This window comes from Zychaea mexicana (genome assembly GCF_025766255.1).
Source record: "Zychaea mexicana strain RSA 1403 chromosome Unknown BDB00scaffold_20, whole genome shotgun sequence".
Classification (NCBI taxonomy): domain Eukaryota; kingdom Fungi; phylum Mucoromycota; class Mucoromycetes; order Mucorales; family Lichtheimiaceae; genus Zychaea; species Zychaea mexicana.
In genome coordinates this window covers 308,009-333,828 of record NW_026516683.1, presented here as the reverse complement: position 1 = coordinate 333,828, position 25,820 = coordinate 308,009, and the positions used below count along the sequence as shown (strand labels likewise).

At 42.0% G+C, this 25,820-nt stretch overlaps 8 protein-coding genes and 2 non-coding genes across 10 annotated transcripts; 3 read left to right on the top strand and 7 right to left on the bottom strand.

Annotated features, from left to right (window-relative positions):
* Nucleotides 1–710: 710 nt before the first annotated feature.
* On the bottom strand, nt 711–2,339 carry BDB00DRAFT_749607 (uncharacterized protein; the record flags this gene model as incomplete). Its single annotated transcript, XM_053118592.1, has 1 exon — nt 711–2,339. A coding segment is annotated over one exon (1,629 nt), but the record flags the coding sequence as incomplete, so codon positions are not given.
* Nucleotides 2,340–4,265: 1,926 nt separating this feature from the next.
* BDB00DRAFT_759944 (uncharacterized protein) lies at nt 4,266–4,436 on the bottom strand (the record flags this gene model as incomplete). The annotated part of the gene is made up of 1 exon (XM_053119176.1): nt 4,266–4,436. A coding segment is annotated over one exon (171 nt), but the record flags the coding sequence as incomplete, so codon positions are not given.
* Nucleotides 4,437–4,978: 542 nt separating this feature from the next.
* BDB00DRAFT_750785 (uncharacterized protein) lies at nt 4,979–5,449 on the bottom strand (the record flags this gene model as incomplete). Its single annotated transcript, XM_053118611.1, has 1 exon — nt 4,979–5,449. A coding segment is annotated over one exon (471 nt), but the record flags the coding sequence as incomplete, so codon positions are not given.
* Nucleotides 5,450–6,089: 640 nt separating this feature from the next.
* Nucleotides 6,090–8,460, bottom strand: BDB00DRAFT_813687 (DNA polymerase alpha/epsilon subunit B-domain-containing protein). Its single transcript, XM_053122782.1, has 11 exons — nt 8,372–8,460; nt 8,100–8,275; nt 7,902–8,020; nt 7,652–7,778; nt 7,447–7,554; nt 7,242–7,357; nt 7,041–7,130; nt 6,715–6,950; nt 6,510–6,637; nt 6,323–6,424; nt 6,090–6,254 (listed from the first exon to the last, which is right to left on the bottom strand). The coding sequence occupies exons 1-11, from the start codon at nt 8,392–8,394 to the stop codon at nt 6,139–6,141; spliced, it is 1,341 nt and encodes a 446-aa protein (XP_052981793.1). The 5' UTR covers nt 8,395–8,460; the 3' UTR covers nt 6,090–6,138.
* An 85-nt stretch (nt 8,461–8,545) lies between these two features.
* BDB00DRAFT_813684 (uncharacterized protein) lies at nt 8,546–9,488 on the top strand. The gene is made up of 4 exons (XM_053122781.1): nt 8,546–8,567; nt 8,625–9,023; nt 9,116–9,230; nt 9,291–9,488. Exons 2-4 carry the CDS (start codon nt 8,831–8,833, stop codon nt 9,448–9,450), a joined length of 468 nt encoding a protein of 155 aa, XP_052981792.1. The 5' UTR covers nt 8,546–8,567; nt 8,625–8,830; the 3' UTR covers nt 9,451–9,488.
* On the bottom strand, nt 9,271–10,563 carry BDB00DRAFT_236869 (uncharacterized protein). The gene is made up of 3 exons (XM_053116603.1): nt 10,545–10,563; nt 9,948–10,465; nt 9,271–9,813 (listed from the first exon to the last, which is right to left on the bottom strand). The coding sequence occupies exons 2-3, from the start codon at nt 10,385–10,387 to the stop codon at nt 9,618–9,620; spliced, it is 636 nt and encodes a 211-aa protein (XP_052981791.1). The 5' UTR covers nt 10,388–10,465; nt 10,545–10,563; the 3' UTR covers nt 9,271–9,617.
* On the bottom strand, nt 10,443–12,772 carry BDB00DRAFT_813677 (DHHC palmitoyltransferase-domain-containing protein). The gene is made up of 11 exons (XM_053122780.1): nt 12,491–12,772; nt 12,306–12,400; nt 11,845–12,212; nt 11,719–11,739; nt 11,598–11,609; nt 11,410–11,539; nt 11,080–11,303; nt 10,926–10,988; nt 10,747–10,839; nt 10,545–10,675; nt 10,443–10,465 (listed from the first exon to the last, which is right to left on the bottom strand). The coding sequence occupies exons 1-9, from the start codon at nt 12,678–12,680 to the stop codon at nt 10,752–10,754; spliced, it is 1,191 nt and encodes a 396-aa protein (XP_052981790.1). The 5' UTR covers nt 12,681–12,772; the 3' UTR covers nt 10,443–10,465; nt 10,545–10,675; nt 10,747–10,751.
* An 815-nt stretch (nt 12,773–13,587) lies between these two features.
* On the top strand, nt 13,588–15,208 carry BDB00DRAFT_786326 (uncharacterized protein; the record flags this gene model as incomplete). The annotated part of the gene is made up of 6 exons (XM_053120601.1): nt 13,588–13,656; nt 13,949–13,951; nt 14,121–14,355; nt 14,543–14,594; nt 14,943–15,039; nt 15,161–15,208. The coding sequence occupies 6 exons, from the start codon at nt 13,588–13,590 to the stop codon at nt 15,206–15,208; spliced, it is 504 nt and encodes a 167-aa protein (XP_052981789.1).
* A 1,931-nt stretch (nt 15,209–17,139) lies between these two features.
* Nucleotides 17,140–17,211, bottom strand: BDB00DRAFT_t35. The gene has a single exon. It is a non-coding gene; the product is annotated as a tRNA-Met (tRNA).
* Nucleotides 17,212–21,803: 4,592 nt separating this feature from the next.
* Nucleotides 21,804–21,875, top strand: BDB00DRAFT_t37. Its single transcript has one exon. It is a non-coding gene; the product is annotated as a tRNA-Met (tRNA).
* Nucleotides 21,876–25,820: the final 3,945 nt, after the last annotated feature.

Sequence of the window (25,820 nt, the reverse complement as noted above, 5' to 3'; positions counted from 1 at the left end):
ACTACAGTCTGATGAAGCCATTTTTCGGCCCTTGTACTTGCAGACTTTAGTAAGACATGGTTGATAATGTACCCTTAAATAAAGTTTGATCGCCCATATGTCTCCGCCCATTTGCAATCCGAGGGTCCCTCTACTCATACACCACTACTAAGTTTACACTGCGTAAAAAATTCAAAAGCTTGTCGCAGACCACGAATTGCATAATTAGTTTTTGCTCCAAAAGGGCGAAAGCGTAATCCACATAATATACAACGCTCTCTTTATTTCGTGCTGCTCTTTGCAAACTCACCCTGTCACCGCTGCTCATAATAGATTTGAAGCAAGTATTTTAACTTGTCAAAAGAATTTTTTTTTTTTTAAGATTCACAGAAGAGCGAATTTATTGACGGCCGCCGCCAAAATCAGTGGCGGTGGTTGGGGAGACTGAAAACAAGACTAAACTGGCAAGGCAATACTACAGATGCAAAAATAGGGTATGATCTAAGGAAGATGATGATGTGGTAGGGGATGGAGGTATAAGTGGTTCTTTTTTTTTTGTGTTTTGTGCGTTTTTTTTTTTTTTTTTTTTTGTTTTTTTTTGTTTTTTTTTGTTTTTTTTGAAAGTAGTTGTAATAAAAGAAAGTCTATGGTGGTTTATGCAAAAAGATGGTTTCTTCCTGGCGGAAGGTGAGAAGAAGTTTGTGGGTAGAGCTGCTGACGACTATGGAGTTGAAAGGAACGGCGGAAAAAATAAATGACCAATGCGCGCGCCAGACGCCAAGCAGAACACCTGCTATAAGTTGGACCTCAGAGAGCGGAGAGTTCCTTATAGGCCAGGATGGAAGGTCAAGCGAAAAAATGGCTTTGGAAATAGTGTCCGGAGACACCGAGACGAGTAGGCAATCTTCGAGGACTTGGGACCAGACTTCCCATTTGAGCGAGCAAGCAAACAAAAAGTGATCGACCGAATCCAACGCGAGGTCACCAAGAGCACACAGTGGACTATCAAAACGATCAGGTAAAATGTGATGTAGAGCGGCACGACAGGATACCTTGTTATGAAGAGCCCGCCACCAGATCGTTCGAGCGGCAGGGATGATACGGGCTGTCCAAAAGCGGCGCCATTTGGCTTTGGTAAGTACCGGGTAGGTACTGTCAGCAGCAGCAAGAGCGATGGCTGGCTGTTGGCGAGCGAGGCGGTACGCGCGAGTACTGCAAGAATCGAGAGGGACGTTATTGATTCGAAGGCAATCATAGAAAGGCTGTAGGTCGACTCGACCACAATAGGAGTCAGCAGACTCGAGCACCGGAGCATTTGGTAGCAGAGCTCGCATCATAAACGACGCAATTTTGGCGGAGCGAGAGTCCAGAGCTCGAAACAGATGTCGAATTGACCCGCGGCCAGTCATCAGCTCGTCAGGAGAACGGAAGCGGAGACGGTTGATGGTGGGGTCAAAGACGAACGCATCGGATACACGAAGAGAAGAGAGCCGTCGTTTTGGAACAAAGTCGGAACGGTCATCTGCCTGGACTACGAATGAGAGAGGTAGCGAGAGGCATGTTGCCATGGATGGATCAGTTGACAGAGGTTGGGAATCCAGTTCATCAATAGCTGAGAATAAAGGTGCTAAGGTCCGCATTGAACGAAGTAAAGGTGTACGCATAGAGGGAAAGAGTAAAGGGAAAAGGGAATCATCACAACCAGAGGTAGAAGTCAGGAAATAAGAGAGAAAGCAAGATAGAAAAGATGGAGAGGATGAAGTGTCAAAAAGTGTAGAAAGCCATTTAATCTGCAAAGCCTGTTGTTGTAGTCTTGAATCCAGAACCCCGAGGCCACCTATAGATTTTGGAAATGTGAGAGTTGTATACCGTACTGGAGGGAACATGTGGTACATGAGAAATTTGGTGACTAAACTACGTAAACGTTGATGAAACGACTGGGGGACGGGAGTGACACATAAGACATGCCAGATTTTGGACAGAATGAGAGTGTTGACAACCGTGCTGCGGCCTTGAACAGACAGGCCACGTTGTGAGTGGATATCACAAGCTGTACGGACCTTGACCAGGAGGCCGTCGAGGTAAGCTGATATTTGAGCACTGGTGGAGGCCAGGGGATATCCAAGGTAGCGAACGGCAGATAAGGAACGGTAATCGTGCCACGCATCGATCCCTGCAGACTGGAGGAGGGTCTGCCAGGTGTCCTGACGCATGCCGCTCAGGGAGATAGCTTCTGTCTTGTGGTAATTGATTTTGGCATTGGAGGCCCGGCTGTACAAGGTTAAAGTATTTTGTAGTCGGTGGAAATCGTCGGGGCAGGAGAGAAAGAAAAGGGCATCGTCTGCATACCCAAGCACTTTGACGGGTGGCGGAGCCACCGTGCTAGGTGAACCAACCGTACGAACCAAGGAAAAACCATTAAAGTGTGGATCAGCCAGAATCATGCGAATCAGGGGATCGAAGGCTAAGTTAAACAGAATTGGAGAGATTGGGTCGCCTTGTCGGAGACCCCGCCCTTGAGCGATGGAATCGCTGAGGAATCCATTCACTATTACAGAAATGGAAGTGCTAAAAAACAAAGTACAAAGTGAGAGGACGAGGGATGTAGGTAGACCGATATGAAGGAGAACAAGGCGGAGATAGGTGGGATGCACCCGATCGTAGGCCTTTTCTTGATCAAGCAGTAAGCCAACACCAGGAAGACGATGATAGCGCGCATATTCCATTATCAAACGAGCAGCCAAACCGTTGTCACCAATAAATTTACCGGGAAGAAAACCAGTTTGAACAGGGGAAAGGACAGGACGAACGGCTGGGATCAAGCGAGCATTGACTAGACGGGTGAACACTTTCGCGTCGGTATTAATCAATGAGATCGGGCGCCAGTTAGACAGCAGTGAAAGGTCACCCTTTTTCGGCAAGAGACATAAGCGCGTTTCGGCCCAGGACGGAGGAAAAACACCTGCCAGGAGGGCGTCGTTGAAGACATCGACCGCGATGGCACCTGCAAGGGGATGGGCAAAAATCACACATAAAACCGGATACGGGAGACCGTCACTGCCAGGGCTACTGATATGTGGTGCACGGCGGGCGCCATCTTGGAGCATATCCAAAGTGAACGGCGTAGTTAGCGTCGACTGTAGTGCAGGGTCATCCAACAAACCGGACGGGACAGACTGTAGTAGTTGAGAAACTGCTTGTGAATCGATGGCCTCTGGAGTGTAGAGGTGTTGATAATATTGGCGAGCAGCTTCGGTCATGTCAGCGGGGTCGTGACATATGGCATTGGTGATGGGATGGCGGAGATGAGTGATACTGCGCTTAGCTTGGCGAACCTCGATCGTACGCTTGAGATACCCAGCAGAGCGCTCGCCATGTTCGCGCCATCTAAGGCCTGCGCGAAGCGCGTCCTTATCAATAGTAGCAGCTTGTACAGATGCAAGTTCAGCCTCGAGAGACTTGAGATAGAAATCATGCTGTAGTTCGCTAAGAGTGTGGGAGGAAAGGTACCGTCTTCGTTCTTTCTGTAAAGAGCGAAGGCGCAATTGATTATGAGTGCCTTTTCTACGTAGAAACTTACGTGCTAGCTTCCCAGTGGCGTTCTTGATGTTCTCCCATTTGTCCTGTGGCGAACAGGTGGGTGAAAAGCCGGTACACAGTTGATCGAGGAGATGGTTGAGCTCATAACAGAATTTATCATCCGAAGCTAAAGAGGGATTGCATCGCCAAAGACCAGGGCCGAGTGGCACCTGTCCAAGGCGTAGCTGGACTGACAACAGATGGTGATCTGTCCATGCCGGGTTAATAAAATCAATAGTTGGTGAGCAAGTGAAAGGGTGCAGATCAGGGGACATAAAAAGGTAATCAATACAGGAACGAGAATTATGTCGCAGAAAAGTAGGAAGAGGGCAAGATCCCGGAGGAGTGATACAATCAAACCAGTGAGAAGAAAGATGGTTGCTCCACTCTTCCGGGATACTCCGGGAAGAGCGACGAAGCATTTGATAGTTGAAGTCTCCAAGCAGAACGCTACGTTCGACTGGAGCCGAGTTGAAAACGGGCAAAGAGGTAAGGCGAGAATAGAAAGGTCCACGCTCGCGAGCGCGGGCGGGGGCATAAATAACGAGAATGTGTATAGGGGCAAAGTCAAAAGAGGTGTGTGAAGCAATGATATGTAAGAACCGACCCTCCAAATCAAGGGAAACCAAAGAAAAAGAAATATAAGGATTGAGAGAAACGATCCCAACGTGTTGCGACCAGAAAGAAGATGTAGAGCGAAATTGTGTGTGAAAGCGAGATTGGAGGTCGGCAGAGGCGGCATGGGTTTCCTGTAAGGCTAAGATATCAAGTGATTGAGATCGAAGAAATCGTATGAATTGTTTACTGCGTTCAGGCTCTTCTGTTTTGGGTAAACCTCGACAGTTGAGCGTACCTATGCGAATGTTGATATCTTTCATTATTGATATTTTTTGTTGGGAACGGGGGTGCGTGCACTGCGACGTAAACCAGATTCAAAAGTAGAACCCCATAGCTTGGAAGCAGCGTCAGCGACGGTTTCGACAAAATGTGGCGACGAGGAAGTAACAGCAGTAGTTGGGGCCGCAGCGGAAGAAGTGGTGGCTACAGAGGAAAAAGATTCTGAGATCTCAAGGGACGATATGTCCTTGGAACTGTTTGAGGTGTTAGTTGCATGTTCAGTGATCTCAGGAACGTCGTTACTAGTAATTTCATTGTTGGCGGCAACGGAAGCTGGGAGCGAAGCAGGGTCGGGTAATAGGACCTGACCAGTAGCAGCCTCTTGCGCCTCTTGCGCCTCTTGCGGAGCAGGTGTGTTGCTGACATTGGATCCAACCTCGACCTGCATGCTGGCTGAAAGGGAAGGTGAATTCGGCGCAGAAGAGTAATCAACGACGCTGCCCTGGTCAGCGGCAGCCCCTTCCGAGGTTTCGAGATCCATTAGAGAGCCATGCTCTGCGGTTAGTTGAACGGACAATGATGGTTGCGGAGTCGGAGGAGTACCCACGAAGGCGGACACAGGATTGCTTTGAACCGATCGCGGGCACGACCGAAGAGAATGACCATAGTCGCCGCATTGGGAACACGCTTGGACAAGGGTGGCGGCGCGTTTGGGACAAAGGTCCTTCTCATGAGTGTCTTCGTGGCAGAATCGACAGTATGGGGGCGAGCCTTTCCAGAAAGCCCGGACTTCATGCTCAAGATCGGGGTACATGAGCGTATGGGTAGACAAAGGTTGATGAGCTTGAGTGACATCGAGATACGCACAGCCTTGGCCCATGAAAAACGAGTGTTGAGAGGACAGGAAAATGCTGATATCAAGGATTCGACCGTATGGAGCGAGCATACGTTGAATGGCCACACTGAGGTCTTCGACAGGTGCATGTGGCAAATCGTACAGGTTGATTGTCAAAAGGCCTGAACCTTTACGAAGTGCTGGCGTACCGATAATACGACAATTCTTTATAATAAGACCGTCGGTCTCGAGGATATTGCGTTGTTGCTCGTTGCGAGGCGTGATTTCGACGACTACTCGAGTGTCCTTAAAACGCAATTCGACGCCCAAGGGTCCATCGCCCGGTAGTTGTTTGGCGACGGCGTCGAGCACGGTAGCTCGATCTTTAGTAAGCGAGGTGACTTCAAAGAAGAGACTGGGATTAATGGAAGGAAAATAAACATTGGTACGGATACACGGCCCAGAGTTGTTTGGCAGCGCCCCGGGAGAAAAGATGGATCGACGAATGTTTTTTAAGATAGGTTTCGTCGTCGTAGGGCGATTGCGTCCTGAATTAGACTTGTTATCGTTGCGAGTGTGATTGTTGGAGCGGTGTCGTTTTTTTTGACTCATAGGCGAAAGAGATGACTTGTCAAAAGAAGACTTATCATCACGGTCAGACATGACGGAGTTTGACGGCAAATGCCTCAGCGTGACCTGTCCAAAACACTGCTACACATGATATTCAGGAATTGTACGGCACGAACCACCATCCTTTCATGCTTTGTTATTGGTTTTAGTATACATGTTGCCATCATTCATGGTAGCTTGTATATGTCCTGCATCTGTAGCTCTGATTCGGATATCATGTAAAGAGTGGTTATGTGATTAGATTCGGTCCGACTTTTATTATTACTATTTACTTATTGTCATACGTCTATACAAATCTCACTGCATTCTAATGTACCCAAGTTGACAAGCACGATAGAACCAGTTTCAGAGAAGGCTGGCACCAAGACAACCCGTACTTTTTGACCTTCGGGACCTAAAATTGTCATGACTGAGTACTTTTCTCTCTTACTATATTTCCATTTATACCTTTTTTAGCCCTACCTTCAATCGTACTTTGTTCAAATTGTCGTTGATTGCCTATGAAATATACGTGTGGACTATTATCTAAGATGAATGGATCATTGTCTTGAAAGGGATAACACCCTGTTCAAATTATCAACATTTAGTATAACTACGTCCCAGGACGATAAACAACGAGGGAGAGATAAGTACATGGTAGAAAACTTACAAAGGGTATCAGGTGCAGATGGTGCGATATGTCTCCAGAACAGACATCGTTCTGCCATGACGATCGGATCATCACTATCTGCATATTTGAATATATCGTCCACATTTTGTCCAGACGTTCCCAGGAATCTTTATATGCCCAAGAAAAACACAAGGGTATTAATAAATCGAGCTATCTCATTTCAGTAGAGGAGAGAGGTACTCACGTGACATCATCCATCTTGCACCAATATGGATTGGTGACGCTGCGCATGGTGGCGTTTTCTTTTGCTTTTGTGAATAAGGATGGATGAAGTGGTTGCTGTGGCAGCTGGCAATTGACCGGATCTTTTTCTCCGGCCATAATATCCACGGGAACACTTGCACACAACTCTTCCAGTAACTCGTCGAATTGATTTAATGGAGCGGCATCGTATCGTGTAGAGTCGTAACCATATTTTTTCTATTGACAAGAGTGTCTTTAGCACCCGCTCACACATTGCACTTTTCATAAGTATACAGTGCTACCTTGAATGTTATATAAGGCACTTACTGTCTTTTGATCTTCTTCAATAAGCTGCCGTGTACCGATGGAGTTACCAGCGATAACTACTCGAGTGATTCGTGAGCTTGATTTTTGTATCTATCCATGATAATTAGGACGATAGAATCGCCGTTAGCTTCACACACTATATGCATTTTCTACACAACCTCACAACTTTACGCTATCAGCAACTTCTTTTCCCTTCCTTACATCCATAGTTCCCAGTTCCCCAGTCAGATATTCCGTCAATAACTGTAATTTCAGGTCTGTTGCAGGATCAGCACCAACGTTCAAACCCGATATCAAGGCGACGTATTTGGAATTGTCTATAGAAACAAGCAAAAACTTTAAGCATTTTGCGGTGACTTTTCACCATGTGACCAAGTTGGGGGTCGTGCTAAGATTGATTGATTACCATTGTTCTGAGGAATAGGGGGTTGTGGTGCAACACCTGGATAGCACACTTCTTGTACTTCAAAGCTTCCAGCCGCTGTTTCTTTTCCGAGCAAAGCAACCACGGTGCCTGATTTAAAAAATTGTTATATCGTTAAGCGGTCTGTGTTGGGTTCATCAATCGAAATTCTTTCCACAAGCAACTCTTTGTTTCTCTATGTCCTTACCAGTGACCCAAAACTCCTTCTCTAGTATAGCACCAACCAACTCAATACGACCAGATTCATCTTCAATGGAAATCTTGTCTTCTGAGCCCTTATATTTACGTGGCATTGTTGGTGCTGATATTGAAGTCTACAAAAGTAGCAGTAGTATCAGAAGAATTTAGCAACTCCATCTTCTTAACTACCTCTGTAATAATTGATACATCTTCTTAGCTACTCCTGTAATAAAAATAATCAACAGGAGTGTGTTTACCTCTTCTGTAAGATCCTTCAAAACGTTCGGTTTGAGTTGCATTTCAACATAAATGGTACCAACAACATAGCAGCGTTTAATACCGGTATCAAGGACTTTGGGTACATACTTTGGTTTATCTAAAGCAGTGATCATAAATATCTCTAACGCGTGAGTAGGTGCAACAATAAAAAACTGTTTGCTGAGCAAATGGTTTACCAGGTAAGCTTTCCCAGCGAAGCTTGGCCTGTGCTAAAACCGCTGGACGTAATTTGAGTAGCCGAACAAAGTATAAACTGGCATATTGACGGTGAAATGATCTCGATTTGATGATTAAGTTGTCCGCTAGATCAGGTAGATCGTCAAACGTTGCTTCTGCGCGTTCGAGCGTTCCACTATACAGAAAAAAGGAAAGAACGGCAGTTTTGTATTAATTGCACCGTAGACTCACGAAAATTCATTTGCCAGCAAAAGAATTCCTTCTAACTAACATGTCGACAGAACTGCTGGACATTTATATATAAAAAGAAGTGATTGAGGGGGGGACTAAGTTTCGCGAAAAGGAAAGAAAAAGGCGACGACGCGAAATACGAGTGCAAGCGCGCCGCGCTGTTCTTCAATAAATTTACTTTCTTTGGGTTTCCGACACCTAACAAAAAGAGTATCACAAGAGATGCTTCTTTACAGGTACACTGGTAGTGTTGTAGGATTACACTCTATATTAATACTAGATATATACAATAGCTCCATTGGAACTTAGCACATGAATTTTGGATACAAAAGCTTTTGCTTTAATGGTGCTCAAACGAGATAGCAAACGCATAGTAGTAATTTTGTGTGTCAACGGTTCTCAAGCCACCAAATTAGCATTGAGCTATATTTCGGGATCCTGCAAAACGAAAACTCCGGAAACGACAACCTTTTTTTTTCTCCTTTGACTTGACACCGAGATGGGAAGGAAGCAAACTACCTCTGATATTTTAGACGCTGAATCACCCGTCATTGAGCCTGGATCTCAACAACGCTATGCCAGAGTTATTGGTCCCCGTGGCAATCATCAACATGAAGTAGAATTCACCGACGGTACTCGAACACTTGTCACTCTACAACCTAAATTCCGGCATTTGGTTTGGGTCAAGCGAGGTAACAAAGAGATCTTTATGAATCGGAAGTTTTTGGACATACCAAGCATTATATATACTGACACTTTGCTACTATCAATATTATACTAAAAGGGCACTATGTGATTGTGGATCCATCCGCTGGTACAACGACAGAAAAAGTCGGTGGAGAGATCATTCATGTACTGTTTCCCAAGCATATCAAGACCTTAGAACAGTCAGGCCAGTGGTATGTAGAAAAGTTAGAAGCAATTGTCAAGTTGTTATATTAATGATTCTTTCTCGCTAGGCCAACGGAGTTCTCACAGAAAAAGCAACAAGAAATGTCTGATGAATGCGACGACGACCATAGCGACAACGACGGCAGCGATAATGACGATGATCTGTTTGTCAACAACAACCGGCCCGTCATGTATGATACAGACTCCTCTAGCAGCGATGAGGAATGAAAAGAGGGATCGCGAGTTGGATATGATATATAAAAAATGTGTATATGTATATTTATAATGCAATGTGTATAGAGAAAAGAAAGAATTAAGGTATATACCAATCATCAATCAACAAGCCTTCATAATAAAACTACTACATCTTTCATCAATAATAGCTGAATTTACTCCTACTCCACGGAAAAGCTCAATAATCGCATGCCAACCATCCAGTCGCCCACTGTAATTGCAATCATAGAATACACAATGGAAGAAATGATAAACATCACTGCCATGATAAAGTTGGCCTTGCCCCACCATGCTTCGTAACGATTACGACTTCCACTGCAGCAGCATGCACCGAGCACCCACAATGGCGGACAAAACCTATTTTACATAATGCATGACATGTCATTAAACGCTTTCGGTCTCTCAGCTCACCCACGTGCCTTATCACCCTTTCCCCTCGCTTCCTTTCCCGAATCCACTGGCTCTCGAAAGGCAAAACATAGTTAGCTCACCATCCAAACAAGAAAAACAGTGCTGCGATGGGGAACCCTCGTTCAGAAGGATCTGGGATCCGTCGACGAATAACCGATCCACCCTGATAATATTGCGGATGCTGAGGAGGCTGACGATGCGGCGGCACGTTAATTGAATGATATTGATATCGGATGGTTGCTTGCTGTGGTAGCGGCGGTGTACTATTTTGGCTTTGATAGTGGTGGTGTTGCTGTTGCTGATACTGCTGATAATACTGCGGTTCGGGAGACGGCGGAATAGTTGGATACAGGCTTGACGAAGCTTGTTGTTGTTGTTGCTGTGGACCAGCAGAAAAAAATGGAGGTGCAGAAGGAACCACGAATGGGGAAGGTTGAGTACTACTGCCATCGGCAGCAGATGACTGGGACGGTGAGTTAAGCGGTGTATTGGGAGAATGTTGAGTGCTTGGCAGATTCATGAATGCCGGATTGTAAGCCGTATTATCTGACTCTGCGTAAGGCGGAGGTGGTGGCTCGTCATGGTCCGGAGGATTATGCTGCTGGGTTGCTTTGCTCATTGAGCTGTTGTGTATAATTCGAATTGGTGAAACAGAGAAAGAAAACGCAAGCACGTACACTTGGCAACCCAGGTCCCAAAAGCTCTTAAAGGATCACACACATGCATACCAAGTCCGCCTGCTGTTACATCTGGCATTGATCACGCACGCACCACGCCCATCACTCATTCTACATGTGCTGCGTGTAATCTATATATTCATACTACTATTACTTTCACACAAAACTAATATATAATCCTGTAGTCAGACATAGAACACACCACGGCTAAAATGAGTCCAGCTGGTCGTCTGCATCCGTCGATAAGGTATTGTACGCATATTCACTGATCGGAAAGTGGTTTCCTTTCCCTCGACTATTGATGATATGAATCAGTTTAATAACTAGAGAACTGTTGTTGTTATTCTACTTTTTTTGCCTCGCAAATCAAATGACACTTACGGTTTACCGACAGGTAGAAACCATTTTGCGGAATTCGCCCCCATTACCTGTATAAAGTTTTGTCTATACCAAGAATTACACACATATCGTCAGTTCCTACTTGGCACTCGATATCTACACACCCTGTCTCTAATTTTATCTTTTTTCTGGTTACTTTGTTCCCAAATCCCATGGATTAAAGTATTGACTCCGCATGACATCCACACGACCATTCGCTGTACGTCCAAGCTTAAAGTTCGCCTTTTCATAGAACTCGATCGTTGTTCGGTTCTTGAGAATTTGTCGTGTGTGGAATATGGTGAAAGGCACCAGGAATACACCAAACAGACCAGACACAAAGAGTAGCACTGGCCAATTAAAGTCAAGCCCAAAGATACTCTTTAACCCACATACAAAGATTAAAGTGGGTGTTGCTGTTAATACACTTCTTTGAATATGCGCATTCTATCCGAGAATAACTACGCCTGATTAAAATATAAGTTACCATGGGTCCATTGAGCATCTCGATCGTAGGTGGTAAAGTGGTGCTAAAAACATATATACAGACAAGAGTGGCGTAGAGGATAAACAAGTAAAAGAACTTGTAATTAAAGTATCCCACGCAATTGTTCACCCTGACTCAAGTCAGAAACATATCTATCATTTTGCATTGTTTTTTGTTATGTAACATACCATGGACAGTGGCTACAAAATCATCCGCCGCAGGAATTCGATGGTGGTTGCAGAATGAGAATGGTTAAATATGTGGATCCAGCTAGTGTTATTCAGTTTACTTATGCTCCTTGCTACTTACTGATCCATTTTTAAAATACAACTAGTAGATATCAAGTACATGTCAGCATAAAAATGTTACTGTTATATGCGCATAGTCGCCCCTTCTAGGTCGATACGCAATTATCCAGTCCACTCCCAACAGTACCTTTTACACATTCGGCAGTGGTGCGTTCGATCAAACTTTTCTACTCGACATTTTGAGCAAAATCGTTTTCCACCGCTTCGCTTCACAGTGATAAGTGGATATACGTTACGCATGTTTGATGCACTGTTGTTGCTGCTGTTGTTAATGTAGCGGTCGTGGGAGGAGGATGGTCGTGCGAGACTGGTGCGAGACTCGCCTGCGGCCTCGACATTCAGTATCGCGATACTTTGTCGTCGTTGTGCTTCTTCATTATCTTCGTCGCCAAGCTCTTCATCGTCATCGTGGTTATGGTTTTGTTGTTGCTCACCAGCATTTAATAACTGGACGTCTTCTCGGTCCTCGTCCTGGGATTCTCGATCATTGATCACCTATAGCAACTGTGGTGTTAACTTTCTCTCTTTGTTATCATCGCCTTAGTAGCTTGTTGTCGTATTCATCAATGAGCACGCTTGTGTATTTACATCAAGTGGACGTCCGGGAGACGTGGATATCGTTTTATAAAAAGACCATATACATAAAAAGAAGAAAGGTTGGAAAAATACAACATATAGCGCTCCTACATATGCATATATATTTTCTCGCAGGTTAATGGGAGACGAAGAGAAAAATTAAGGTCAACTTCGGTCACTAGCACATTGTTTCTTACCTTGGGCGATCCGGCCATCGGCTAACAGCTTCCCGCAAAGCCGAAAGTGGTATGCCCAGTAGCACCACAAAAAGATCAAGCCGAGCAACATGACCGGGGCTACATTGAGAACACGCATAGTGTTATGTTTACACCCACTCAAAGTAAAGCATTCACCATGCGACTTGCTACTCCTTCTGCACCCGTTCATTTGTGTAAAAAAGTAATGACCCGAAACAAACAATAAAAGAGAGCCTACTTCGAGGAAGCAAAGCTTATATATACTAATTCCGAGGACCTTCCGCTCCCTTTCGCGAACGCCCCTCCTCCATCTAGTTACTCCGCCGGTTCTGTGTCACTTTCTTGAAGCAGATGCATCTTACCGTCCTTATGATGATACAACTTCTCTCATTCGATCGAGCAGCTTTGCTGCCAAAGTAAATATATACATGAGCAGTACATCAACTCTTCGAACGGTGGAAAACTCGGAAACTACGTTAATATATTACATCCCGCCACCGGTAGTTACAACAACGACACTCAACGCACTGAAACAGCCAAGGAAAACAACCCAAACATATGATACTGGCATTAATAATTGACAATAAAACAAACAATGTCATCTTCGCTCCTTTTAATACATTAGTATTTAAGCTCGAGTCGATAAGATAGACGACTGTGCATCCGATCTGGCATAAGGCATGTTCACCCAATGGCATTATTGTCTAGAGGAAAAGTAGGCAGAGAAGCTTTGTTTTTTTTATATACAACATATTGCTGTTGAGAAACATTTTTTGCTTGCCGTATTTTCTATTTAGCAACTACAATTCCACCATCCCGTCAATCGATACAAGAAGGTTGATATATAATAAAGAATCTGGTGCTTTCTTACTATGAACACAGCTGGAATTAGGAAAGGCGGCTTCCTGAGTACTCACTCTCGACATTATTTTGTTGTTGGATGACACCAACCACCCAAACAACATCGTAATTCACTTTTTATTGTTCCTTTTCTTTCTTCTTAGTGGTAGTTTTCCAGTACACAACCCCCCTTTTTTGTGCTTTGTAGAGCGCTCTTGAGAAGTACCATAAGCTATACTATATCGTATTCCAAAAACATGTCTTGGCACCTCTCTAGGACTCCGCTGGTAGCCACTTTGATCCGTCTGAAACGTCTGCTTGGCGTAGTAATGACTAATTATTTGTGTGATATTACTATGTACATTTCTATTATGGTTTGATGTAGGAAATGCGCTTACTTATCGAGCCGCTGAGAATGACAGCGTCACTGACATTGATCTAGATGTTGTGAAGCTTTAGTTGTTACTTCGACAATAGTTTAATAGCTCAGCTACTTTTTGTGTCATCAGTTTGTCATTTTATCCTTAATAAGACATGACGGAGTGGGGATGTTCTTTAAAATGACGTGGGCTGGATTCCATATTGCACCATGTTTAAGTAAATTTGCTTTGCTTGTAGGATGTACGTGGATAGAACAAACATGATATTAAACTTATCGGATACTAAATATAATGAAGCAGACGAGATAAAAATAAGGCTAATTATTAGCCCGTGATGGACCTTTAGGGCACTATCACCGAAACACCGCTTTCATGTCGAAAGCAGACAGAAGATATCAACGGCGACATAGTTTGTATCAGTAACTAACGTCCGCGAGCGATTAGTGTGGCAAAAAGAAGTGATAGCACTTTTGGTGTACCAAATTGCTATATCTGCCGAATCACACGTGCTTCCCGCAATATGTTATTCGACGACGGGTGTCAGACGAAACTCTTACTCATGGTGTCTACCCGAGGTTACTTGTCAATTATGTTCGACCCAAGTGCCCGGTAAATCTCGCAAAGGATGCACATATGAGGTCATCAGTAAAGCTTTTTTTGCAGTAGAGAGCAAAACTTACATCTCTGGTATTGTGCTGACCGATTCTCTAAACAATCCTTACCATTCACTAAGCACTATTTTTTAAACAAAGCTTTGTTATTGATGTGGTTCGAAATAGGTTCTGATCAGAGTATAAACACAGGGACATACTTTACAAATTCGTCAGTTTAGGCATAAACCAAGTTTTGAAGCTTAATTTCCAGAATTCTCCGGGATGCAAAAAGTGAATTGAACAATAGAAGAGTGAATGGTCTGTCTATTATACCTGGAGCGCCACGTTTAGTGGCGAAAATAAGAGAAGGAAAAGAAAGATCTTCGTTTATGGTATTCAGGCGTCGAAGATCTTTATTTCTGCCGCATTATTCAACGACGCTAACTATTGTATATACCGAAAACACACTGCCAAGCTTTTGCTGTTACAGCCTGTAGAGAGAAAGAAGCCTTTTTGTTTGAGTAAGAGCGGTAGTAATTTTATCGCTACGCTGATAAGATAATACCGTGGTACTCTAGATGTTGATAGAGAGTGCGCTCTTGTTGCTTAAAGAATGTGACTTTAACTTCATACGGATAGGCTTACATGGTTTCACTGTACTGGTAGCACGCGATTTTCTCGTCGTCTGTTTTTTAGCTCCAGTACTGTATCCGGTACTAGCGATGCTCTGGTAGTGGTAATGAAAGAGACAGTGACAGTATAATTAAAGCCGTTGTCTTAAGCATACATGAAGTGACAAACGATTCTAACGAAGGAATACTGGGAAGAAGAATGTATACATCATCATTGCTTTATAGATCGACATGATTGCACCTAGCTTGAAAAACTCGTTTGCCTTCACCTAAGTACTACTATCTGGTGATTTTACTATTCCTTGGGCGAACAAGTGTTTTAATTTGAGCTTGTCTCCTCTATGTGAGCGTTGTTTCTCATCGTTCCTGGCAAAACCTTTACCACAGTATATAGTAGGTGACATGGGGCGGATATGAAAAAGTACGGCAGCAACAGCTACAACGACTGGCACAAGCAAATAGCATATAGTAAGCAGTGAAAAGAGCCGTAGACGTGGCACTACAGCTTTAGGTGTCAGAGACCACTGATGTAACAACGTCGGCCCAGATACTTACAATCGGGAACGTGAATGGCTAGACAGTGTGAACCAATAAACAAGGTGAGACTCGGACATATCAAAGGATAAAACGATAGGGATCCATATAACTCAGGATCCCGTCTTTATATATACGTTGAGTAATAGAGGGCTAGCTATCGTCTAAGTATTGATATAGATTATACTTCTATCTAGAGTATCCACGCCTATTACTCCTTATTCAACCATACAGTTGACCGCAAGTCATCCTATCGTCTGAACCATGCGTAGTCGATCGTCAACCATGCCGGTTGCATATCGTCGTAACGGTATGCACCTTACAACTGACACAATGCTTAGAGCCAAAAAATAAATTTACTGTATCTACAGCGCTTTAGTTTATCAAATCCTTAATAAATAAATCACGTAGTAGTAATGGATTTACGATTGCAATAGGCATACGTTCACAGTTCTTGAGGAGCAGAGCAGTAGCAAAACAGAGAGCGAGAAAAATGAGTGCACAGAAAATAGTGTCGTAGTACAATACCCTTGTTATTTTATTAGCTGTAGATACTTCTTTTACTGCGGTCGTCAAGAAGTCATCCCTAATATAATGTACAGCTACTTCCTCTTGTACTCCCTGCCTGCGCAACAGCAATCGTCAACATCATCCGCAGCTTGTCATTATAATCATCATCATATCCGCAGCATTACTTTGCATACATTTGGTTTAAGAAAACAGTATAATATAGGCCATCTCTATTGATAAAGTATCATCTATCTACTCGTCTATCTTTGTGGCTATACCTTCAGGGTGTCACTTCTTCGTAGTCATTCCTTTGTGGGTCGTCTCTAGTTTCTACTCTGCGTGATATTATTCTACAAAATGACAACACTTGTAGCAGCATGTTTCTCGACCCGAGTAATGAGCCAATGAGATCTACGGAGCAATAGCGTGCATTGTCTGTGTATCTTTTTTATCCTTTGTGCTTATAAGACGTTACCACAGCAACCGCTTCAACTCCTTCCACGATGATTCATCAACCTTCATCAGATTTGAATTGTATTAGTAATATCGATATTGTACATTTTACTGGTTCTTACAAGTTGATCAAAATGTAAGGTGCGGACAGGAACAGGACAAGACAAGAACAGAAAGACCGGACGAGAATGTGCTAGGTGCTTTCAGCAAGGACAGGACAAGACAAGAAGGACACCTGGAGGTACGAGACCAGATGATGAGAGAAGATATAAGGAGCAAGATATAGGACGGAAACAAGATATCTGACTGATGTTTTATTATTCAAAGACTATGGTGTTTATATATCTTTTACTATGGAATTTAATAATGCGAATAAACGGAAAGATTGGTACTAGGGTTGATAATTCGGACGGTGATGATGGATGATATTGTTACTTGGGGATTTAATAAGTGATCATCGAGGTCGAGAAATGTTCATAACACAAAAGGTATAAATACCTTGGATCAACAATCACAATAAAGTGTATTTATTAACTATCCTATTCTCTTTGTGATTACCTGTCGGTACTACTTCCTTGTGGTTCTTTCTGTGTGGTCTACTCTTGTGGTTTCTGTCTATTAAAAATATGACAATTTTTCAAAAAAAAAAAAATACACTGAGCGACTACAAAACGAACGTTCGAGCTTCTGAAGCTCGGAATCTGTTGTAGCGGAAGGTGGTTTCGATCCACCGACCTTTGGGTTATGAGCCCAACGCGCTTCCTCTGCGCTATTCCGCTTTCAGATGTTTGATACGTTGCGTGTAAACGTGTTAGCCTTTAATTGTTTGGCAGATAATAATAATAAGCAACAATTGGCAAAACATATACAACATATATATACAAAAATTGGAGGCACATGACTTTTCGAGGATGAATGGCTCCTCAGGTGGGGCAAGAAATGAATGTATGGATGCTGAACTTGCCTTTTCGATATTTTCTCATATACTTCTTTCCCTATACTTTATTTCCTTTATTACCTAGAATTATCTCCCTAACCATAAATCTCTATATAAAACTCCTTTTATTATTATTATAGTAATAAACTGGTCCCTCCGCTTCGCTTCTGGACGATGTGAGCCCCTCCACTTCGCTGCATGTTAGCATCTGTCCTCCAGGGACTAGTTTACTGGGGCTCTGCCCCAGACCCCGGGTGGGGGCAATGCCCCCTACCACCCCCTTTTACCTTCAAACAATGCTGAAAATTTGTTCTGCTTGACAGGAGTGAGAATGGTGTTTCTTATAATTTTGGTCTTGAAGTCATTGTCGTCACTGCACTAAAAATGCCTAAAGGCAATACCTCTTTCAAATTAAGATTATATAGCTGATTACTGTGTCAGTTACTCGAGTTAATGTACTCCGAACTCTCAGACAATTCATGTCTAATACCCGGGCAATCCTCGCAACTGAATAGATCGTGTTCAGTTTCTTCGTAAAATTTACAGGTCAGAATCTTAGAGGTGGAATTCTCTTGCTCTTGAAACGGGTATTGGACAATTGTTGAGGTGGAAATTCTGGGACATTATGAAAGGTGTGATTGTTGTACCCTAAACCTAGGCCGTTGTGTTCGCTCTATCATACTTACTAAAAATGTGATTGTTAGACCCTAAAATAAGCACGCTTTGTTCGCTCTACCTACTAAAGATGTGACCGTACACCCTAAACAAAGCTCGCTTTGCTCGCCCTACTCACTTACCAAAGCAAAGGCCCGAAATTCTATTATTTGTTACGATCTAGATGCTTTTACTAATATGACATTGATAATTATATTTGTAGGACGTTCCCTCCCGCTGACCCTCCTATTAGGGCGCTGCCCCACTCTAAACCCGAAGCTCTAAAAGGTGGGGCAGCGACAGCAGGAGAAGTTAGTGGAGGCGAACTGTTGATCATAGGCACAGGTGATCGTGGCAAGGTAGTAGCTATAGCGAGTATTGGAGGAGGTTTGTTTGTAATCTTTTCAGCAAAATTGCATTATCACCAAAAAATTAGTAAGTACACAGTACCGCAGTTGATAGGGTTAAGTGGGCATTCTCTATGATTACGCCTACTGCCTACGATGGGTGCTCGAGCCACAGATACAAAACGTAGGTGCAAAAGTTTTTACAAAAACGAACTATCTGTAGCTTTGTAAGCAAACAGCTGCAGCAGTAATATTCAAATACACAAGGTTAAAATATGCGTTGCCTATTCTACTGAAACACTGCGAGAATGCACTGGACATGGCTCATTGTGATCCGAGCCACAGTGACAGGCATGATCGGTCGGCTGCTTTGTCGAGAAATGTGCAGAAAAAAATTAGTTAGTAAATTTGTAGCTCATCTAGAGCAGTCTGTCAGAATCCCGGCTAATGGTGGAAAATGCTCAACGATTTTTACAGAAAGACCTCAAATGTCGTTGATGGCAGATGAAATCAAGTAGCACACCTCTTCAGAACTCATATTGAGAAATGCAATGTGGTAATAGTCTAGGAAGACGGCACAAAGTTGAAGTTTACCCAAGTCTCCCAGGAACGTGCAACGTTAAAAAAGCATGGCTGTTACAAAGTGAAATTTCCAAATCTAGATTTTACGCTGGATTGAAATCGTAAGGACCATGCTCTATTTAATAGAAGATATGTTATGTCAGAGCTATTATTGATAATTCCCTATTGATATTTTGGCAATATCATTTTGTGATTAGTACAGGTCTAGACTCAGGTCTATAGTATAGCAGGGACCTAATCTTAATATCTAGGAAAAAAAAGAATTTTCAAAGCTTCACTATTCACTACTTATCTTTTGTCAGTGTAATATCCAATAAACCAAAAGAGACAGAATAAGTCAACGAGACCCGAAAGGAATTGAAACTGGCTTATTATGATAACAAAAGTTCTCACTATTTATAAGAAATGGCTTATCCTTGGCAACTACCACAGCGTGTGCATTGGACGGATGAATTGATGTTACAAATCAATTATATAGGATTAAGTAATGTATGATGCGTGAGTAAAAGGTACATCCGGGTAAATGCCTCAAATAGTAGCTAATGTGAATTACGTGATCCGAATAATGACAACTTCTTCCTGAGCATAGCTGATCGGTGTTTCACTAAGATGTGTATGAATAAAGAAATGTCCGCACAAGTGAGGTTATGAGGGAAATAACAGCAATCGTTAATGACCAATTAAAGAATATGTGTTATTGATCATGTTGGATACAACAGTCAGGCATAGGGGTCACAATCTGACCTATGGGTCAAAACCGACCCGTGGGTTGAGGACAGGTCAACGGGTCGGGTTGATGCTTTTCTGACCCACGGGTCAACCTGTCTAACCCTTGACCCGACCCGTTGACCCGTTGTGACCCGTGTATACATATGATATCTATGAGGTACTTGTATTCAAGTAGTCAATCTTCTTGTTGGGAAGGATCATTATATTAAAGATGTAGTTGTCAATATGTCTGCTATAGAACTGTAACATAAAACGTACTTATATTCTTTTTCATTGTGGGATCATATTTTATGTTCAAAAGTGTAAGATAAGTAAGCTATAAGCAATATATGTAATAGTAGTAAAGAAGTAGCAAAGTAAAGAAGTAGCAATAGTACAATGAGAATAGACAATAGAGAGTGGCAGTGAGAGACGAGATTTGACAAAAGATGTAGAAGGAATTAAGAAAAGAAAAATGAAAGAAGAAGGAAGAAATGAAAAGAAAAGGGAAAAGGGAAAAGGATTAGGGGCATTTAAAGAAAGTCGATTTTTAACCACACTTTAACCATTATGCTTTCTTTAATGCATGTGAGCGCAAACAATTTCTTTTGTTATGGCACAAATCCCTTTACCTTTAAGAATAATCACACAAAACGTAGATATTGCTAGTACTGCTAGGAATTTGTGTGCCATCATCTTAGAGAGCTGTGTATATATGTAGTTTTGTACTTCTAGTGCTCAAGCTCAGGTTGATTGACACCTCCTTTGTCACCAAATCAAAATCAGTAGTGACCCGTTAACCCGAGTTTTGACCCGTCGGGTTGAACGGGTCGGGTCGGGTCAGTGTTTTCTTGACCGTGGGTCAATGGGTCAGACCCTTGACCCGACCCGACCCGTCCAATTACGACCCCTAGCCATGCAAGAGCATTATGATTGTCAGCTGTTCTTAGATCAATTGGATGTCGACTATGCTGCTGGAGTAACCGTAGTTGGTTGGGAGCCGCTGCCACCATCCTATCTTCCCCTCAAGATAGGCAAAAAGGTGTACATGGATACACACTACTACTACTGTCTTGTCAAGTATTACCAATCAATGTTTCTAGGCATGAATTTTGTGTCACTCGCTAGCACTAGTAATAATCAGGTCAGCGATCACCTCTACAAATTTGCAAAAGTCGATCTCCTAGGCCAAATATTCATTTCTGAGATATCTCACCACAACAACACTAGCACCTATGTATGTCTGAGTCATTTGCCTGAGTACTCAGTTTCATACTGAAGCGATCGTTCGTCCTGGGCACATTCTATGTTTCTTTATCTACAACCTATGCAATCCCACTAACGGTAATTTCTGCTAGTTCGTTTTTGCTTTTGTTGAGTACCTATGACCAAATACGCAAGCCTTTGAGTCGTTTAGGATGCTAGGTATAGACATCTACCACTTAGAAATCGAACCGTATATATAGCAATGTGTCGTTCCTTTGGGGAGGCTCCATTCCAGTGTTGTTGTTACCCTTATTTAAATAGACAATAGCTGTGCTCTTATATATTTACCACGAAAAATAAAAGTAATCTACTCTTAAAAGCAAAATACCTCAGGTCAGGTCTTTTCTTTTTTGGCTTCATGCTGCTATAGTTGTAATAGAGAAGAAGATAAAATAAACAAGTTTTGAATTATAGAAATCATATCAGATTAAAAAAGCATTTTGAAGGAATCTAATGTGATGGCGAATCAAGAAACTTGTAGATGGTCAAATAAATAAAAATGTTGAAGAATTTGATTTAGTAATTGGCAAAAAAATAAAATAAAATAAAAAAGGAGAAAAAAGTAAAGTGGTGGAGACAAGCATAGTGGCAGTAAAAGTCTCAGAGTGGGAAGAAGCACAGCAGTCTAGGTAGTGTAAAAAAGGGGTCATCCCAGATGGTTTTGGGGGAGAAGGATTTTAGTGGGGAAGCTAATTTTAATTTATTTGCTGCATCACAGCTCTGAAAGTAAATTCTCACTGAAAGCACACTGAAAGCACATTGAAAGAAAAATTTCAGAGTACACTGAAAGCACTCTGAAATCGGGTTTTAACTCTAGTACCAAGATTTGTACTGCGTACCCATATCGAATGGTACAGTATTGTAACTAACATCTGAAAGCGGAATAGCGCAGAGGAAGCGCGTTGGGCTCATAACCCAAAGGTCGGTGGATCGAAACCACCTTCCGCTACAACGGATTCTGAGCTTTAGAAGCTCAACATTTACTTTTACCGTTACTTGATGTAAATTTTTTCTTGAGATGCTTTTTGGCAAGTGTATCTGTAGCAATGATAAAGGATACGTATAAAAAGTAGTAAGAAGATAGAGGGTTGTTTCTAGATACTCTATACTGCTTTTAATACAGTGGGATATTTATATTCTTTTTTCTCTATAAAACTGCCTGAGCAATTACCATATGATACTGCATATAACTATGAGTTTGACGAGTACAGAGAGCTGCTCCTTAGAGTCAAAAGTAAAGAGAATCATACCTAACTAGAAAATGATTTCACCTATAGCAGCAGTATGGCAATAATGAATAAATATTTTTACTCCATTTCTTACTCTTCTAATAGTGAGCCTTAATATTCAAATATCTTTCTGAACAAGGCTTTTCTATGAAGAAGTGTACTGCTCTACACTGCAAAATAGGTAGTATCATTATGATGATACCTTATTGATACCGTAATGATATCATATTGAGTTTTTGAGTACTAACAAGGAATCAAATTTCGATATCTGAGTTATACATCAGGGTATCAAAATGTTGAGTTGTCGGAAATCAACATTTTGACTTTTAAGATATCAACATTATTGATATTTCAGGTATCATAATGCTATCAACAACTATAGCTTCCAATAAAATCGCTAGTCTTTAACAGGCGTTTCTGGCCGTATCCGATTAGATTGCTGTGCTGCAGTTCGCGATAACCATTTTCGGTTTGATATCAAGTAAAGCTGCTACATAGACTTCGTCACTAGTTGATTGCATGCAGATGCTATCGCCAAATTCTTCTCCCATCGCTTGGATCGGATCTTGCTGTGGCATGCCCACTGGATAATAGCGCCGCTTCTTCACTTGCATTATTGAATATAACCCATTATCACTTTTCATCGTACGGACCATATTTGGAGAGCCAAAAAGCGAATCGGCAATTATCGTTCGCCCAGAATGAAACCAAGGTTGCGTTAATCGTGATACTGTAGCCACCAACTTCTTCTCGTATTTATCTTCAAATTGCCTTTGAACCCATTTGTCGCCAGTCATGTCAAGACGTATAATACAGCAAGTATTCGTGTCTGCCGTAGTCTTGTACTCCTGGCCGATAGGATGTGGCTTTCGAGGTATTTTGATCAAGTTCGGCATTCCAGCGCCTGGCCATTGGTTCATTGATTCATCCACACAGAGATACTGGCCTGGTATCAGCGCTTCTGCTAAGTTATCGTTGTAAGCTTGCAGAAACCCTCGTATTTGATACAATGAATCATCATTTCTCCTTGAACATGACAAGCACAAATATATTAGTTAGCCTAATAAAGTTGGAGCATCATCTATAGTGAATGTACCTTGCAACATCCGGTCTAGTGAAGATATGCATTCGTGTTATTTCCTTGAACCGGTCTTTGGCCATGTAATCAGAGAAGCTCATTGTTAGTTGGAACGGAAAACTTCCTTGGTGCCAATAGGCGTCATGATCGTCGATGCGTACGGTCGTCATAATTATAAAAAGTGCAATCCAGATGAGATATTCAGAATAGGTGATGTCTTGGAAACGAGTCAAGTTGGAACGCGCGTTTTCATTAATGGCAGCTATCACAACATTTTTGATGTATGATTCAGGAAGAAACCGTAGAAAGTATCGTGCAGGTGATGCTGTTTCTTTTTCGTGCAAATTCAACTCTGTTTTTCCTCTATATGAAGATACAGGGTTGACGACACGGGTATCGATATCCACCTCTTTAATTTGCCAGCAAAGATCTGCTTCTACATTTTCAGGCGCCTCATTCTCTGAATCGTCGTCGACCACGTCATCCCAAAAATCGTGTGAGACATCATCTTCTTGCTGATGGTTACTACTGCTCCCTGGAGGTCTTGTGTTTGTTGCTGGTTGTCTTGTTGCCGCGATGGCGAATGGTTCATCTGGCAGTATATCCAGTACAACGGTCCATGCTGGTTTTCCTTCGATATCTGACGCCGACCTTACAATTTTCCCCTTAGAGCGATAACCGGGAGAGTCGACTGGTGCTATCCTTCCAATCCGCTAGTACACTGTTGTTTTCTGTAAAAAGCGCGGTGCTATAGATATAGTTGCGTTGTCTTTAAGATCTAGTGAAGCTCTTGGCATTTTAAACCATTGGATTGCAGTAAAAGAGGCAGCATATTGCGGTGTTTCAGGAATAACGCTAAGTAAAATAAATACATCAGTTGGAAAGAACCCAATAGTTTAAACCAGTATATGCATGCCAACCTTACTTCTCAACGCTAAAAACAATGCATAAACAAAAACTACACGGGTGAGAAGAGTAAGATTGCTGTTGAAAGAATGCATTTATTTTATTTTTTTCATTTGCCCAACAGTTTCGAAAAAAGTCCAATTTTGGACTCCATCTTTATAATCCATTAAAGATACCGAATTTTGCCTTTTTTATATACATGATGGGTTCGGTTCTTCGGTTCGATTCTTCGGTTCTACGGTTCTCGTCGGTTCTAGTCGGTTCGGTTCCCTTCAAGAACCGAACCGAACCGAACTGTGCGGATCCCTAGTTATGCATGAAGTATTCTGTTTGTGTATGTAAATTTACTATATTGGTACAAAAAGTTCCCAGTATATGCAATAGCTACAAGAACAGAACTTCATGTTAATTACTCAACTACTGCATCAGATGAAGCACTCTGAGTGTATGCTTTGGCTACAAAGAGAAGTCTTTTATGAGTTTTCTTTCACATACACCAGCATGCACCATTCGATGTACCTAAAAAATGACAGGTCTCACACTACCACTGTTCTGCATCATTTTCATAATCCCCCTACAAACCCTTGCATCAAAAGATCATATGTACTTTCCATAGTGCTGTCTTAGAAGGATAATCCTTGATTATAGTTTAAGCAAAGTTTTACATTTAAAAGATATATCTATAATAAGATAAACATTTCGAAACTACCAGTTCCAAAAATCGAAGATAATTCATGGAGTTTTGAGAACCTTTCTCTAGAGAAAGAACCACAAAGAGTCGCTGCGCAAGGTGTTAAACACCTTGTGCACTGGAGGGAGGAGCAACTTACTCCCGTAAGTTAGGATCCTCGTTACCACTCCGGGGGGCTTTTAATCCATAAAGGATTTAACTATTTATCTTTTAAAATTTAAATCTTTAAGATAATTATCAATCGAAGGATTAAACATTTAAATGTTTCATCTTTTTTAATTATTAAACTTTTAAAAAGTTAAGATCAAAAAATAAATTTTTTTCATAAAAAAGATAAAACATTAAAATTAAATGATATTGTTTAAAAAGATATATCATTTAAAAAAGTTAAATCTGTTTTTTTTATTTTAATTATAATTATATTTATAAAAGAAACATCATTCAAAAGAAATACCATTTTTAACATTATTTTTAAACTACAACCTTTACAAGGTTAATAATACAAAGGTTTAATCTATGGGTAAGGATTGCACCCCTTGGAGGCATCGAATGGTTTTGAATGAGCTGCGTCGACGGGAAAGTTCTTCCTCCTGCTTTTGAGAGATTGTTGCTAACTCCACTGCGTCGTTCAGCGGGCTGTTGTTGTTCTTGAGCTTCTGATATCGTTGGTGCAGGAGATTGGTGGTAGTTATTCTCCTTCAATGGTCGTCGCCTTGCTTACTTCAAAGCAGTGAGAGTTCAATTATTCGTAGCAATGCTGGATACAGGCAGACATCATAGACGGGTGACAGATTTTACTAGAGGGTTCGGATGCATGTTTGCATAGATGGTAGATTGGCTAGCACCAGAGGTACGATCGTAAAAAATGAGGTGCTGGTGTTGCGAAGACATTTTGGCGCAGCTGTTTTGTACTTGATGTATCTTTTGAGTTGGGTGGTTGATAAGGCGGTGATTGCAAGGCCGTATTCAAGATCTGGGCGGATGAAAGCT